The 17,243-nt window shown below is 51.7% G+C and overlaps 1 protein-coding gene across 1 annotated transcript in view; it reads left to right on the top strand.

The window, feature by feature from the left end:
- KIAA1210 (KIAA1210 ortholog) overlaps positions 1 to 16,552 on the top strand; it is a 41,575-nt gene extending 25,023 nt beyond the window's left edge. Inside the window, exons 7-14 of the mRNA XM_040467977.1 lie at positions 1,811 to 2,041; positions 3,886 to 3,994; positions 5,878 to 9,489; positions 10,498 to 10,556; positions 10,605 to 10,649; positions 12,720 to 12,784; positions 14,209 to 14,261; positions 14,368 to 16,552. Coding sequence (XP_040323911.1) covers positions 1,811 to 2,041; positions 3,886 to 3,994; positions 5,878 to 9,489; positions 10,498 to 10,556; positions 10,605 to 10,649; positions 12,720 to 12,784; positions 14,209 to 14,261; positions 14,368 to 14,690 — 4,497 coding nt within the window. The 3' untranslated portion in view covers positions 14,691 to 16,552. The remainder of the gene's footprint in view (positions 1 to 1,810; positions 2,042 to 3,885; positions 3,995 to 5,877; positions 9,490 to 10,497; positions 10,557 to 10,604; positions 10,650 to 12,719; positions 12,785 to 14,208; positions 14,262 to 14,367) is intronic.
- The last annotated feature ends 691 nt before the right edge of the window (positions 16,553 to 17,243 follow it).

Raw genomic sequence — 17,243 nt, 5'->3', positions numbered from 1 at the left:
TCCCCTGACACATCATAGGAGGGCCTAATGCCCCCAGCCCCGCCGCTGTTGCATGGAAATTTGTAGCTCACAAAGTGATTATGCATATATAGGTGCATTTGATTGTCTCAGTAACTCAGTAAGGTAGATAGGGAAGGTACTGTTATTCCCGTTTTAGGTGGAAACAAACAAACCAACCCAAAGAGGTTCAGAGAGGTGAAATGACTTGGCCAAGGCTACAGAGCCAACCGAAGCTGATTCAAACGCGGGATTCCTGCCTAAATCCACCCCACTTTTTCACCAAACCATGTGGACTCTAGCAGCTCTCTAAATTTATACAACCAGCGCCCCAAACAGCAACAGCTGCTCACACGTATGGAGACTTTCTGTTTTTAACGTTTAGTTATTTTTCAGAGGGGGGGGAGAGGGGCAGAGGGGGAGGGAGACGCAGAATCGGAAGCAGGCTCCAGGCTCCGAGCTGTCAGCACAGAGCCCGACGCGGGGCTCGAACCCACGAACCGGGAGATCAGGACCTGAGCCGAAGTCGGATGCTTAAGCGACTGAACCCCCCGGGGCGGCTAAAATTTTAAATAGGTTAGCCAGGGAAGGTGTCTGTCACTGAGAAGGTGGCTTTTGTATCAAGACGTAAAGGAAGTGAGAGAGGCAAGCCACCGGAACGTGCAGGAACAGCGTGCCCAGCAATAACACGTGTTGTTCCTGTAGATAACGCAGGCAAATATGCACCGCCAGGAAGAGGTGTCCCATGAATTCACGAATAAAGAAGCTAAGAAAGGCCCGGGACCCCTCCTAATCTTGCGCGATCGACCCTCCAAAAGCTAGCATTCCTCCCGCCTTGCCTAGAACCGGAAACGGAATAGTGACCTGGGCAGAGCGTTGGCCCGACCCGTTAGCACTGTGTTATGTCCCCAGGCACTGGGGTCACAGGCCATCTGAGGACCGTATCTGGAGCCCCGTAGGGTATCACCGGACCAACACACAGCAGAGGTGGGGACATGTGAAGAGATGTGAAAGCCGCAGATACCAGAGGGGCCCCGGGTGCGGTGACAAGCCAGGTTGGAAAGAGCCAGCGAGTCCACAGAACTGGAAATTCCGTCCACCCGCGGAACCCGATCGCCTGTCACTGGTGTCCAGGGAAGAGATGGCTCATCACCTGGCTTTCGGAGGGGCTCTCCTAAACGCAGATATTTGGAGTTTCTCAGGAGCGGGAGGTGCTCTGGGCTGTGCCTTTGAGGTGTAGCAAAGGCGACGGCGGGAAGCCCAGAGAAGGCTGTTTTGAAACCTCTACAGAGGAGCTCGACTGGGAGCCCCAGGCCCGGATGGTTTGGCAATAGGGGGAAGCCAGCCATAACGAGGCAAAGGTGACAGGATCCATCCCACCTCATCGCGGGTGAGGACGCTCAGTTCCTCAGGGTCCTGCTTCCTCATTCTGGAACAGTAAATGTCAATCAAGGCAGCGTGCTGTGTAGGCAAAAGACAAGCCCCTTTTCCACCCTGATTTTCTCCCCTCCGCGCCCTCCCCCCCTCTTATGGAGAAACCCCAGAACCCTATTGGGTTTTATTGACACAGACTGGGCCTCTCACCCCAGTCAGCCCCTCCTGCTACGGAACGGGGGGTAGGGGATGAGAGAAAATACAAATCCTCTGACCTTGTAAGCTCCATGAAGTGGCTGAGTTCTTCTCTGAGGGCAGAGGGGAGCCCCCACATCCTTTCTAAGCAGGGGAGCCCCCTGAACTTCAGGTTTCTTGCCCTCCCCTACGAGGGAAGCAGCAGAAGTGAGCCCGTTGACCAGAAGCGTGAATATGGCTGGAGGGAAAGGGACAAGTAAAGAAATCAGGAGAGATTTCTTCTTTGGGAGGTCATCAGCCGGAACAATTTCCAGCACGCGGAGCTGCCTCATTTCTTTTCTGCCACTCTCTCCAGAGCTCCTTTGAGCCCTCACCTGGACCCGTCCACTCACAGTCCTTGACCACACTTACCGTGATAACCTCTCCCAGCAGCGCTCAGCTGCCCATTGGTTTTAGCACCCCAGCCTCCCCGAAGGCCTGTTGGGATTCTTCAGCTGCTTGACACAAGACGGCTTTAAATCCCCGGAAGCAAAAGGAGAAGAAGGACATTCAAACGACTGTGAGTCCTTCAAGAGGCCTGGGACAAAACCCCTCATATCATAATAAGAATGGGTTCCAACCTTCACCAACTGCTCTTGGGGGAGTGGTATGATTTGGGGGATCCATACCCCGAGGAGGGATGGTAAAGTCAAGGGCACTGTCCCAAACTCGACACCCCGCCCCACCCCCGAGAGGGGAGCGAACCCGCGTGCAGAACTTCCATAAGAGGGACTGAAGAAAGCGGACACAGTGACCTAAACCCCAGAAACTGCTGGGAATTCACTCAGCCTTTCTTTGTAGAGGGCATTCAACCGTAGCCCAGATTAGGTTTCTTTCAATTATCATTTTTGCAACGTTTCTTTAGTTTTGAGAGAGCACAAGTGGGGGAGGGGCAGAGAGAGAGCTCAGCTTGGACACCTCAATTTAGCTTCAGAAAGAGAACAAACTGTGGGTTGAAAGAAGAGGTGGCAGGACAGCAGGTCCGGGGGGCCCTCTGGTGGCCCTGAGAGGATCTCCTTGGTTGTCGAGCAGAAGGGGACTCATCCCTGTGCACTAAACCCTATTTACATACATCGTCGCCTGGACACCTCACCACAAACCTAGGAGATGGGGGGGGGGGGGTGGTGGCCGAGGGAGAGTTAGCGTGAACCTCTGACTCCCTTCCTTCTGCATGACCTAATTAAGAAAACGCCTGGGCATTGGTCTCTAAGAAGGTCAGCCCGTCTTCTTCCGTGTGACTCTCCCTGACTCGTGGGCGAATACGAAAGGGTCCGGGATCGTTTATGACACAGAGGCTGCTGCCACCTGCTCCTTGCTCTGGAATCTCTTGGCTTTTCTCCTCACCCCCTGGCTTATAGATGTGGGTGTAGAGATTTAGAGATAGATGTGGACACGTTATTTCAAGAATAACTGGCCGAGGTCACTCGGTGAGTAGATAATGGAGCAGAGACTTGAGCCCGGGTCTACCTCACCTCATTCACTCACCAATAGATTACGTTGACCTGAGTCTGTCTGCACAGGCACTTCGAGTGAGGGCGTCAATGGTAACACACTTGATACATCAGATCAGTATCAGTATCAGTAATAGATCAGAGGTACGTCCATAAAGGCTCGCACGGAGCAAATTTCGGTCACCGCTCGGCACACTGCTCCTCTGACATTTCCAAAGCTGCGCTGTAATCATCTGTAAACCTGGTTTATGTTAAACCAAGCCCAAGCCTTTCCGCATAAGGGCTGAACCCTTCGTCGTGTTCTCTCTTCTTTCCCAGCAAACCTCCGATCCTCTTTGCTTCCTTGGAGCTGGAGAGGCCTGATTCGTGCTTTCACTAAATTCCCTGAAAAGAAGCCGAACGGGCTTTGAATTTGGCTCCCGGGTCGGGTGCAACGCATTTGGGAATGCCAGCGTCGCCAAGAAGCTGGTTGCCGTCCGGCCCAACAACCACGGCTGCAGACTGACGGCCTGGTGGCGTGGTTCGGCAGTTCCCGGGGTTAGTTTTAGAAGGTTCCCTGCAGCACATCGCTCAGGGGTCAGAAACTTCGAATTCACGTGACTCGCTTCCAATAGGTAAAATGATCACTTCCAACAGGGAAAAGGATCAGCGGAGGATGAGTGCCATTGGACATGATTTCTATGGTTAATGGTGTCGTTATGCTCCCAGCTGAACCATTTGGATATCAAGGACTTTTTTCTTCCCCCTGATGTTACTTTCTTTGGCAACCACGCAAGGGTGGGTGGGAAACCCTTCAGTCGGGTTCAGGCGCTTTCTTTCCCTCTTTTAGGTGGAGCCAAAACAGGGGAAGCCAGGCGTTCCGCTGGTGTCTCAAGAAGAGAAGAGTACAACGACATCCCAAGAAGCTGTCCAAAAGAAGCCGAAAAACGACAGTGCAGGTTGGCACATCCTTACCCTCATTCAGAAACGCGTATTAGGAGCTTTATGGCACAGGGCTAGGTGATAGGAGCTGTGGAGTGAGATTCAGCTAGGCCTGCGGCCTCCGGTCCTCGGAGAGCTTTCAAGTTCAGGTGCACACCAACGGGGTCCAGGTTCCTCCATTGAAACTGCCCGGCTGGGGCGCCTGGGTGGCGCAGTCGGTTGAGCGTCCGACTTCAGCCAGGTCACGATCTCGCGGTCCGGGAGTTCGAGCCCAGCGTCGGGCTCTGGGCTGATGGCTCAGAGCCTGGAGCCTGTTTCCGATTCTGTGTCTCCCTCTCTCTCTGCCCCTCCCCCGTTCATGCTCTGTCTCTCTCTGTCCCAAAAATAAATAAACGTTGAAAAAAAAAAAAAAAGAAAGAAAGAAACTGCCCGGCTAATACAATTGCCCCTTGTAGGGGATTAAGGTAAAAGATTATACCCGGATCTCTATTTTATCTAAATGCGTTTCCAGCCAGAGATCTGGGCAGCTGTGGATAGGTGTCCTTGACAGCCGGCACCTACCAAATCCCCCAAATAAGAAATACCACTGGGGTGGAAATCTGTGTGTGTGTGTGGGGGGGGGGGGGTGGTGGATGGGGACGTTGGTTGCTGCCGATGACAGCCTAATTTCAAGCAATACTCGATACAACAAAATTCTAGCTCCACAATTAAGTTGAACAGGTATATTTTTGCCACAAAGGATTTCCCTGTGTGGGTTCAAAGACAGGAGATCCCTAGACACATTTCCCCATGAAAATTCACAAAACTCATCTGCAGGAAGAAGGAGGAGGAGGAGAAAATGCGATGAAAATTAAATTTACTTCTTTCTTAATCTTTTTCTCATATTTCTTATTGTTCAAGTTTTGTAACGTTTAAAATTGTTTTAATGTTTATTTATTTTGGAGAGAGAGAGAGAGAGAGAGAGAGAGAGAAACAGAGAGCGACAGAGCACGAGTGGGGGAGGGGCAGAGAGAGAGGGAGACACAGAATCCCAAGCCGCCGAAGTTGGATGCTTAACCGACTGAGCCACCCGGGCGCCCCTCATATTTATTTTTAATAGTTGTCCCTATTGTTCAAACATGTATGTCCCTCATGTTCAGGCTTTCCAAGAATTGCTTTGCATGTGCATGACATCAGATTGATTTAATACAAGAGAGTAAAAAGCAAAAGAAAAGGGGGCCGCAATCCTACCTCCCAGATGACCCCCTGTTGGCACCTTGCTAAAAATTAAAGCGACAACTGCACGTGATATGGAAATTAGAATTAAGTAAAAAATCTAAATACTAATCAGAAAGTGAAATTCCCCTTTGCCCGGCCCCAGTCAGTTTCCTAAAGGGTAATGCTTGTTACGGGTTCAAACCGGGGTGGCTCAGTCAGTTAAGCGTCTAGCTCTTGACTTTGGGCTCAGGTCGTGATCTCACGGTTCGTGGGTTTGAGTCCCCACATCGGGCTCTCTGCTGTCAGCGTTGAGGCTGCTTCGGGTCCTCTGTCCCCAGCCTCCCCCATCGCTGCCCCTCCCCCCCTTGCACGCCCTCTCTCAAAAATAAATAAACCGTTTTTTTTAAATCTTACCAAAAACATTGCCTTTTATTGTGTCTCACGCCTCCTGGTGGACCAGACTACCGATTTGATGTCGACGAGCCAACGTTGTAACCAGTTCGCAAAACTGGGGTTTCACTTCGATGTCAAAATTCCCAGCTGCAGAGGCTGACGGTGACCAAGGGGCTCCCTTTCTTCTGAATAGCTTCGTCTTTTAGCCTGAGGAATTCAGTGGTACCCATGGGGCCGGGGCAGAATAGTCTTATTTTAGGAAGTCAAAGGCCCATATCGTTTTCTTTTCCTTGTGTCCTCTTTGGTACAGGTACCTCAAGCCTGGAGCAGAGCAAGAAAACCGAAACTCCGGATAAGAAGACAGCAGAGCAGACCGCAAACCCAGATGCTGCTGGCACGCAGGGTTACCTGCCGACGACGGCGTTTGGAAGACAATGTGCAAGGAGAGGTCCCGGTGCTATAGGAATGAGTGAGTGTGGGCTCAGAGGAAGAACCTTCAAACAGTTTCCTGTCTTCTCGGCGGACCTCTCTCTGGAGCAGTCCACAACTCCACCGGCCATAAGCGTGACTCCTCAGGAGGGACTTTCGGATACAGATGGCCTGGGAAAGAGAAATACTGGGATGGATTTTAAAGCTGGAACCGCAGCAGGAGCCCAGTCTGTACCTGAAGACGTGGAAGGGTCCACGGTTGGTGACCCATCAACATGCCGTGAGGACGGGGCCCCGGGAGCCAACAGGCCAGAAGCCATGGCTTCTCTCTCGTCAGCGGCAACCGAGGCCGAAGCGTTTAAGGATCCTTCTCGCACCCAGTCGGGGAGGGAAGAAGCCTGCAGCTCCGATTTGCAAGGTATCCGGCTTGAGACGCCGCCTCTCAGGAGCCTTTCCCTGGCCGTGGTGAAGTTCCACGCTGAAGAAGAGTCCTCTGATTCCGAGAGCTCTTCAGAGGTGGGGGGTGGTTCTGATCAGGTGCCTCCCAGGCCTGCTTCCCAGCAGGAGAAGCCCAAAGGTGACCAAAAAGTCTTCCCCAAACCAGGAAGTTCAGCTGTGGAACCGAGCCGGCCCGGGCAGCAGCTGGCTTCTAGATCTCCTTCCTGGGCCGGGGCGCGGCCCGAAGCTGAAGAGGCCTCCTTGGATTCCGAGAGTGTTCCAGAGGACGAAGACACCTCGGAGCAGCAGGTGCGTCCCGGGCGCTCTCTCCAGTCGGCAGGGAAGCCCGACCGTGGCCAGGAAGTCTTCGCGGAGCCCAAGAGCCCCGCTTCCAAGGTCTTGGGGGAGCCCAAAGTGTCCACCGAGTGGCACAGTTACGCTGACAAGTACAAGAGTGCTGACCCTTCCCGGGCCTGGAAGGAGAAGCCCAAGGACCAAGGAGGAACCCCCTCAGTTTCGAAGAGCGTACTTAAGGAGTGGGATGCTTCCATGCAGCGGCTCGCTCTCCAACAGCTTCCTCAGTCCTTCGCGAAGCCGGCTGCTCAGCAGCAAGTGTCGTCCGGCCTGGTGAGGGCTTTGGCACGGCGGAGCGGCTTTGCAGAGCACCTGCTGCCCCAGTCCGGGATGGGCGCCAAGGCCGAGCAGCAAGCCTCGGCGTGTCTGGAGAGCACTGCCAGGGACTGGGGCCTCTCCCTGGAGCCGCTGCCACCCAGGACCTCTTTGAAGCACCTGATGGGGCGTAAAGTTGGGCAACCGGTCTCCAAAAGTCCAGAAATTGCCATGACCCCAGGGGTCAATTCCGCGGCCCTCAAATGTCATTCTAAGCCTCCCCCGAAACCCACGGCGGGGGATGCATTCCCTCCAGGTCCAAAGCACGTGTCTGTTTCGAAGCAAGTGCTGCCGCCCAAGGATCCTTTCTGGGCCCTGCTGAGATCGGTAGTTGAGAAACAAGTCCCCCCCGGTGCGGAAAGTGCTGTGGTTGAGAAGGACGCTTCTATGCAGCCGCTGGTCCCCAAACATCGGTCCCCCAGGCAACCTCTGGTCCGGCGACAAGTCTCTGTGAGTCCGGAGAGCGCTGCAGCTGAGGGGGGCGCTTCTGGGGGGCCACTGCTCCCCACACATTCTGCTCGGCCCCTGGTGAATCCTCAAAGCCAGCAGATCTCAGAGAACGCTGCGGTCAAGAAGGGCACAGCTGCTGAGCTGCCTCGCGGAGGCCCTTTCCAGCCCTCTGGGAGGCCCAGACTCCAGGCACAGACCCTCCCCCCCGGCTCGGTTAGTGCTTCTGAGGGCAGCGGTCCTGAGGAGAAGATGCCTCCCCCCCACACCTCCCGGGCCTGGGTGAGCCCCAGAGTTGAGCAAGAAGCCTCCTCGGGTTCAGCGAGTGCTCCCGCAGCACGGAGCACTCCGGTGGAGTCAAAGCCTCCCAAAAGCGCTCTGCAGGCCTGGGGCAACCGTAAATCCAAGCAAGCAGCCTCCACGGGCCTGGAGGGCGCTGTGGCCGAGAAGGGTGGGTCCAAGGTGCAGCGCCCCCCCAGAATGTCTTCTCAGTCCCCGATGAAACCCGTGGGGAAACAAGCAGTGTCTGCAGGGCCGGAGAGCGTGGCCGCCAAGAAGGAGGCTTGTGCAGAACCACTGCCTCCCAGGCAGTTTTCCAGGTCCCTTGCGGGACACAAAGTCCAGCAAATATCTTCAAATTTTGAGAGCAGTGCTGCGGAGGGCGCCGTCTCCGGGAAGCCACTGCCTCCCAAGAATCCTACCCAGGTCTTGGTCAGGTCTAAAGTCCAGGAAATGTCCTTGCGTCTCGAGAACAAGGCCCTTGAAGGAAACACGTCTAAGAAGTCACCGATTCCGAGATATCCTTCCCAGTCATTTGTGAAGTACATGGCAGAACGAGTCTTTTCAGAGAGCCCCGCGGCCGAGCGGGGATTTCACACGAATCCCCCATCTACAAATCCACCTTCCAAACCTTCGATGAGGCCCGAGGCCCAGGGCCAAGTCTTCTCAGGTCAGAAGAATGCCAGCATGGGGGGAGGCATTTCCTCACAGCTGCTGCCTTGGAAAGGCCCTTTACGGTCCTCAGGGAGGCCCGAAGACCCCAAAGAAGCCTCTTCGCATTCGGAGAGCGCTCCTGCGAAGTCGAGTGGTTCAAAAAAGCAGCCGCCTCCCAGATACCTTTCCCAGGCACTGGGGAAGCTTGAGTACCAGCAATATGGCTCCCTGGTCTCTGTGAGCGCTCTTGAAGACAGGAAGAGTTTTAAAGACAAGCTGCCTTCTGGAGGCCCTTCCCAAGCCAAGAAGGGGCCTGAATCACAACCACATGTTTCCTCAACAGGCTCAGCGAGTGCGCGTGTGGGGTGGAGTTGTTCTGAGGGGCCCCTGCCTCGCAGATCCTCCTTCTGGGCTTTTGCAGACCCTGAACATCAGCGACAGGTTCCTTCCGGTTCCGTGGGCGCTGCTGCTGAGGGAGCCATTTCTGGGAGCAATCCTAGCAGCCGGTCCGTACCCAAAGGCCCGGCTTCTCCACACAGAGCCAAGAAGCGTAGCCACAGCTCTGAAGACCTCATTAAGAATATCCTGGCTTCTGCTGCGAAACCCGTGAAGTTCACTTTTGCTCCCGCCAGCCAAACATCCACTTCCGGGGTCACTTACCCTAAGGAGGAAGTTGTCAAGAGCAGTGATCCAAATAACAGCCACTCAGACGTGTCCACCGCCGAGGCTGATGTTGAAAACGTCTTTGGGATTCGAGTGAGAAAAATCCCTACCTCGGACAAGTTCAAGGATGAGACACAAGATGACCGGACCAAGCTTTCTTCACTCTCCCTGGGCCCAAAGTCATTTCCTGTATGTAAAGGGAAGCGAATCAGAAGAAGCGCTTCCCATGGGTTCCTGGGCACCGCAGAGCACCTCATCCCAGGATATGAGTTTGCAGAGAAGCAACAGGACAGGCCCAAATCTGAAATCATAGCTGGGAATCAACCCGCTTGCAAGGTCCCAGGTGAGACTTTCTTTTTCCAGAGGGCAAGTACCGAGTGGGGGGAAGCACGAGAAATCAAAGCCTTGAACGGGAGGAAGTCTGTTCTAGCCTGGCCGGCTGAGCTGATGCTCCGATGGGGCTGTCTTGGTGCATTTTCTGAGCAGGGTGGTGCCCCGTTCTAGATGAATGGACGTGGAGACGGTCAGTTGTGAATCTTCCCGTTCCCAAGGAGATCCAGCCATCTGGACAGCTGTCCACATTCTGTGATGGACACACGACCACCTCCTTATTCCTTCTCCCCTGACCCTCTGTACACCTTACCCCGAGGTGGAATTGTATACTTTCCTCCAAATACTTTGACACGTCCTGTGCTCTGCCCACGACACCGTGGGGATTTTCAAAGCCAACTCATTAGTAGAGCGCTATGGGCAGCCTCTCAGCCCGAAATCTTAATTCACTGGGAATGTCCATAGTTCCTTAGCTTCTTCACACCCCTGACATGCCTAAGAATCCTGAGCTAGGTGGTCTTTGGGGCACTGGTCTCTCTCAAAGCCTTTGTACCTTCAGACTGGCCACCACATACTCTTGAGTAGGCCCGTAACCCCACCCGTGGAATCACACACTTGGGTGAAGGGCCATAAGGCTATGAGGTATCCCTTGGGGTTACAGGAATGACATCAATAGCCTGAGCCCCTGGCCTCCGGGGAGTTTTCGCAGCCCACCTGGCAACCACTGTCCTCCCCTGACTTGGGGACAGGAAGAGGGATGGACAAGGGAGGGAAAGGGACCGGTGAGAGGACAGCGTACAAACGTGGAGGTGCAGCCTCTTATCTTCACAAGGAGCTCCTGCCTTTGCCAAGTTGTGGGGATGGCACAGAAGAAGGGGGCCTTTTCTGTGTGATAGCTGTTTATTTTCATCTGGCAGTTAATGAGGATCCCACGTGGTTACGTTATCATGGGTCGGCCCCAGCCTGGCCTGAGACGCTGCCTGCCTCACTTCGGTTGTAACTACTTTCTTTCCTTTCTCAGGAAAGGCTCCTGGTCGACAGGAATATTATAGCATCTCGGACCCAACTTGGATAACCGAGGTAAAGGAGAAGCAGACGAGTTCTCAGGCCCTCCTTTCTAGGAAAGAGCTGAGAACCAAGAACAGAGCCACGATCAAAGAGCCTTCACGTGCGGTAGGACGTGCGGCCGCCCACAGAACACTCCCGAAGGGTGTTAGAACTGGTTGACTAAGCTTGCATTGGGAATTTGGCCAAGCGTGCAGCTTCCCACCTCTGTCGGTGCATTAATCAAGGCCGGGAGGCTCTTCAGGGGGAAGGGTCTTGCCTTGGACTCATACAATAACGTGTCCTGCTGGGGCACCTGGGTGGTTCGGTCAGTTGAGCGTCTGACTTCGGCTCAGGTCATCATCTGACGTTTCGTGAGTTCGAGCCCCATATCGAGCTTTCAGCTGAAGCCTGCTTCAGATCCTCTGTCTCCCTCTCTCTCTGCCCTTCCCACGCTCTCTGTCTCTGTCTCTCTCTCTCTCTCAAAAATGAATAAACAAAAATATGACGTGCCCTGCTTTATGGTCTTAAAGGGCTCATGAAAAGTAATTAATACAAAAAGGTTCTGTAAATCCAATCCTGTCCTAAATATTATAGAGCAGTATTCCATGAAGTCGGTTGAGAAGTGAGGAATAAATCATAGAAAAAGCTGTAAATGGACTCCAACTAGCCATATTTTTTTTCCATGTAACATTTCACTTCTGGACACCTTTCCATATCATACGTAGCAGTTTACCTTATAAAGGCAATGTTTGCTATTTGGGGTTTCACATCTTGCTTTGGTTTGGTGTGGCACCTCCTTATAGGTTAGAAGAAAAGTTACGTGATGAGCTAGACTAATGGTCCCACATGCGGATGGGGGGTGATGGGATGGTGTCTTGCTTTCAGTGTCCCATTTGCAATGTCTTTGGAGGTGTTGGAATGAGAAGCCCTCTTGTCGAAACTGTCAAGAAAACAAATCAAATTTGCATATCAAGATATATCTACGGGGCCCCTGGGTGACTCAGTCTGTTAAGCTTGTGAGTTTGGCTCAGGTCATGATCTCTAGGTCTGTGAGTTCGAGCTCTGCATCGGGCTCTGTGCTGACAGTTCAAGGAGCCTGGAGCCTGCTTCAGATTCTGTCTGTCTCTGTCTCTCTCTCTCTGCCCCTCCTCCACTTGTTCTCTCTCTGTCTGTCTCTCAAAAATAAACATTAAAAAGGGCACCTGGGTGGCTCAGTCGGTTGAGCGTCCGACTTCGGCTCAGGTCATGATCTCGCGGTTGGTGAGTTCGAGCCCCGTGTCGGGCTCTGCGCTAACAGCTCGGATCCGAGCCTGCTTCGGATTCTGTGTCTCCCTCTCTCTCTGCCCCTTCCCTACTCGTGCTCTGTCTCTGTCTCTCAAAAATGAATAAACGTTAAAAAAATTTTTTTAAAAAGAAACATTAAAAAAAGAGATATGTTTAAGGTCCTGTACTTGTAAGTGCTTCCTGTATTTGTTGACGGATCATGTTCAGATCTGTTGAACTCTGCTTTAAAGAGTTTTTTTTCACCTTCCATCATTAGTATCTTTGTGGGAACAGGACCATAGAGGGACCAAGCCCACCTTAGTTAAAGCCGTTGTCAGGGGGAAATGCAGTAGGGTGTATAAACCCATTCGTTGAGACCAGTTGTGCACAGGTTCGTTTGAAAAGCTTCAACTGTATAACTCCGAAAAGACTCATGGCTACATCTCTTTCTAATGCGAAGAGTGCAAGGCAGATGTCAACAGTTTGGCTAAGTGAGATCTTCTGGAACTCCCTTCCATTCGCTGACAAGACTCATTTGTAACCGCCACGTTCCGTCAGCTTGCTGTTAAGTGCTGGTGATGTGCTTGGGAAAAGGTTGTTCTCAGGTTAAATAATCATGTTATTTTAAGCATAATTAAACCATTTGTGGGATTAGAACAGCCTTTTTCTTCCAGATCTCAAAGGTGGTAAACTTGACCCAGCTAAGGTTTTGTGAACCTACATTCTGGACCAAGGTCTCCCAGTGCTATTTCCTTCCTTCCTTCTCTCTCTCTCTCTCCCCCTCTCTCTGTCTCCCTCTCTCTCTTTCCTTTTGACTAATGTTGAACTCATACCCGGGACGAGTCTTTGCCCTTTGTGGTTTTCTGAATAAGTGATTGGCTCTTTTCCACGTCAGGACTTACAAGCCTTTCATTGTCTTTTTTTGTATTAAAGGGAGATACCTTAGAAGATGAAAACCAACCAGCAAGTAGTTTGACCTTCAGCGTCAATAAACAGGAGTAGGTGGCACTGAAGAAGCTACTTCAGCCTACCAAAGGAGGTAAAAACATACACCCTCCCCCGAAAAAGGACCCTGGCAACAATCCATGCCTTCTTTTTCTCACCCCTCCCCGCCTTGCCCCGAATCAGCTTCATGATTCTCAGGGCTCTTCCATTAGGTGCGGATATTAGCTTGTTTTAGGCAAATCCAGTTATTACAACCACTCTAAGTCCACTGTGAAACTTCCAGAGGGTCTTCTGGTCTCCTGCCTGATCGAGGACGCTGTTATAGGCACAGAATTGTGCTCACTCACGAAAATGTTCCTGTGGCTGGTATTCAGGAGGAAAGAAGCAAAAGCTACTTTCCAGTCCATGGGAAAACAGTATTTTCTTGCCTCCTACAGCCCCAATGGCACTTTAATCCACTGTGAAGGCCCAGTGGTATTGAATTGTTCCTTTTAACTATTTATTTTTTTTTTGATGTTTATTTATTTTTGAGAGAGAGAGAATGCAAGCAGGGGAGGGGTTGGTGGGGGGGGACTGAGGATCCAAAGCAGGCTCCGCGCTGACAGCGGAGAGCCCGATGCGGGGCTCGAACCCGTGAACCGCGAGACCATGGCCTGAGCCCAAGTTGGATGCTTAACCGACTGAACCACCCAGGCACTCCTCCTTTTAACTATGTAAAACGCCTGTTTCTCCACCTTCTGAACAAGATGTGAGAAGTGGGGCGATGTCAAAAGCTGAGAGAGCACTGGGCTGGGATAGAATAGAATGTGGTCTCATCGGGACGCCCGGGTGGCTCCGCCGGTTAAGGATCTGACTCTCGATCTCGGCTCAGGTCATGGATTCACTATTCGTGAGTTGGAACCCTGTGTCAGGCTCGGTGCTGGCTGCACGGAGCCAGCTTGGGATTCTCTTTCATTCTCTCTCTGCCCCTATCCCACTCGCGCTCGCTCGTGCGCGCGCGCTCTCTCTCTCTCTCTCTCTCTCTCACAATAAATAAATAAAATTAAGAAAGAATGTGGTCTCATCAGTAGAGTTGTGTGCCAGGGGGATTTTCTTTTCAGCAGGAGCGGGGGGGGGGGGGGGGTGCGGGGTGGATGGATTTGTATTGAATCATCTCTGTCCTCTCCCTTAGTCCCTTTCGTGAAGAATTTGACGAGCAATTTAGGAAACCATGGTCTGACTACGGAATAGTAGGACCCAACATTAACACCAGTCCGGTTTCTACTCAAATCTGTGTCTCCCGAAGCAACCAAATGTCTGATTGCTTAAAAGAAAGAAAGAAAGAAAGAAAGAAAGAAAGAAAGAAAGAAAAGCCCTTGGCGATTCTAATGTGTAACCCGCCCTGAAAACCACGGGTTGAGTCTAAGCCACTAAGTCAGCCGTAAAGCCGAATGAAGAGATAACATAACTATCTGCTTCCTCTCCGGTCTCAATTCAGAAGTGCAAGGCCATCCAGTAACAACAAGCGGCCAAAGATTGGCAGTTACAGCTGTAGGTGTTTTCTCTCAGGCCTTCCCATGCCCAGGCCCCTGTGGCCATAGCCATGTAGATTTTGTCCCTTCGACATCCCACCCGGGGCAGTGCAACATGCGCTGACTTTTAGAAGCCAGAGGAAAGCTAAAAGGAGGAAGAACTGTACTGCTCTCCCATCGACGTAGCTCCATGTCTCTTACCGCGTGTGTGTCATTTGCTGTGGTTCTTGTAGGATTTGAAGATGAGGGGACGTTTCAGGAGCTCGCGGTGGGAAAAGGAATCCAGCGCTCTTCCACTCCCCCAGCCATGCTCCAAGAGCCGGTACAGCCGGAGGAGCCAGTCTGGTTCTCCGTGGCCAAGAAGAAAGCCAAAGCTTGGAGCCAGGAGCCATATAACAGAAATCATGCATTGAGTAGTTCCTGGGTGGAGAGTCAACATTTCAAATGATAATCGCCAAGCGCTCTATTAAGGCCAAGTCGTGACTGACTGACTTTTAACCATTTTTCTTCATTAAGCAAAAGAGCCTTAAGATGGTAATTCAAGCTAATAACCCTTAGAATGCAGCCAATGCCATGAATGCCTGACCTTCAGTACAGTCACCGCCAACATCTGAAAACCCAGCATTTCCTCTATAAAAATGATGTAAGAATGTTTGCACTGCCATAGGGTGGGGAAATCTTGAACGTTGGACAATGTGCCTTAGGAGACGGAAAGCAAAACACATTTTGTTAGAGCAACTAAGACGTGGTCATTTCCCTTGATTAAATAAATTAATTCGAATGGAAATGGCCAGATGGCTTGGCCCAAGGATTGGCTTTTAGGTTTTATGAGCCTGGTTGAATGTTTCAGTTCTTTGGTTCCTGCTCCAAGCTTTGCAAAGGCCCCTAGAGGAGATGGTGGAACTGAATCTCTGCGGAAAATTTTGCCCGGCCTGTCCTCCACTTAGCCATTGCCCTTTGAAGCACTGCCCTTGTACCCCTGGGGCTCCCCAGTGCCTGCAGCTTAGAGCTCCCTCTGTGCACATGTCCCCATGTCACAGGTCTGGTAGCCGTGAACACCTCCCACTGAGACAGAGGATTTCTTGGGGATTATCATCCTCCCTTAGATGGTTAGTTCATCAGTGTTTGACCTCTTGCCCCAATGCCGCTGTGACTCTTCAGTTGCCGAGAGATGTGCTGAATGCCATATAGATCTTGTTTTTTAAGCACTTAAGACCCAATTCAAAATCCTACAGACGCCAAAAACTGTACTTTCTATCAGGCAGATGGGAAGCCTTCCTGGAGGAAGTCTGGGGCCCCTGGAGAGCTGTCTTCTCTCTGGCTCTAGTTTTAAGGTGGAAACCTCCACGTAGCCCAGTTTCCAGTCTCTTCTCCTCGGCAGCCTCTGTTTCACGAGATTTTAGCCCAGAGCAGGACCACAACCCCAAAGCCATAGAACAGTTCACTTTCTGCCAACTGGAAGCCTTAAGTAATTCCATCCACCTAGCCTCTCCCTGTCCTCATTCCTGGAGGCACACACCTCAAAAGTCACTCGGCTAGACAGCCCCCACCTCCCCCCAGTGAACCACTCACCCCAGATCCCTTCCTTCCATTCCACCCCCCCAAACACACCGAACACTAAGGGAGAGCTTCTTTTGGGTGCCTGGGCCGTACCTAGCTCATTTTCTTAGGAGACCCAGAAGTGTCTTCTCGGTATGCCTTTTACTGTGTCTGCCTCTGTCATCACGGGGCTGCTTTGCTTCAACAGAAATGTAAGCCTAGACCTCTAACTGTGCCTTTACATTCAGAGTGGGGCACTGCCTCGTGCAAAAACAAAATTCAGAGAGGCAGTGAGGTGCCAAAGTGAATTTAAACCCTCGATGCTTGGTTTTGCTGGTGATGGCATGACGTGACCTTGTACAATCATATGCTGGATTTTGCATTTTCTTTATAAGGCAACGATTTTTCCCGATACTGTATCTTTGCCGTTCTGATAATGCTAGGTTTTTGATTGGTCGGGTCTGATTTCCTTTATATTTCCATAGTGAGCCGTTTATTTAGGTGGATGTGCTTTACCCAGTGACCCTGGTACTTAGCTGTTACACCTCCTTACCCCCCTTCCCTCAGCGTAGACCACTATTAGCTCGTTCTCACTCTGAGAGCTCTCCATTAATCACTTCTTTTCCACGGTTAACAAAACTCTGTTTTTAAGTTAAGAGGTTAAGGTTTTTTTTTAATGCATAGATGCGCGTTCTGAGAAGTTTTCAGCTGCTTTTAGCATTCTTGACTTTTATTATATACGTGCAAAGCAAATAAATTCAATAAAGCCTATTCGGTAGTCTGTCTTTGTCGCGTGGGGAGGGAAGTCGAATAATGTTATTGATAACTCAGAGCTGAGGGCTGTCCGAGAAGCAAAATGTTCTTAAGAGGTTGTGCAGAGCACAACGCAGATGTGCCCAACCAAGCTGATGGCCTCCAGGTGGGGGTTTGTATGGGGAAGAAATGGTATCGAAGTTTTGCGTATAAATACCTGCTGTTGGGGGTGACGACGGGGTAAGATGGTTGGTGGATGTACTCCAGCCAAGACTAGGGACTAGATCTACGTCTTGTAGCAAGATGGGCTATTAGAACAAGTGTTTTCAGAAGCGAGGGGCCCCGTCGTGCACAGGTAATGAAGTGTAACATGGGCCGTAGAAGGGAAAGGGGTGATGGACGAGGATATTTACCCTGGACCTCCTGTAGCATTTATGGCATTTGCAGTTGTCAGAAAAAAAGCGCGGGGGGGGGGGGGGGAGCCACATACCATATATTTACAGATTTAAATCAGCACGTTTTATTGAATGGTTTCTCTCCTTCCATGACAAATGTACCTTCCTAATGACCTGAAAGGGCCAGTTGGGATTTGGAATTCTCAGACCCCTCTAAGTTCTGCTCCGATGGTGTAGGTCTTCCTGCCCCACCCCCACCCCCGCCATCTCCTGTTCCAGGCACACGACCCCCGTCCCCTCGGGCCTGCGAGCAC

This window comes from Herpailurus yagouaroundi, unplaced genomic scaffold (genome assembly GCF_014898765.1).
Source record: "Herpailurus yagouaroundi ecotype Mexico unplaced genomic scaffold, PumYag 67641, whole genome shotgun sequence".
Taxonomy (NCBI): Eukaryota; Metazoa; Chordata; class Mammalia; order Carnivora; family Felidae; genus Herpailurus; species Herpailurus yagouaroundi.
The sequence above is the reverse complement of the archived record's forward strand: the minus strand, read 5'-3'. Positions and strand labels throughout refer to the sequence as shown.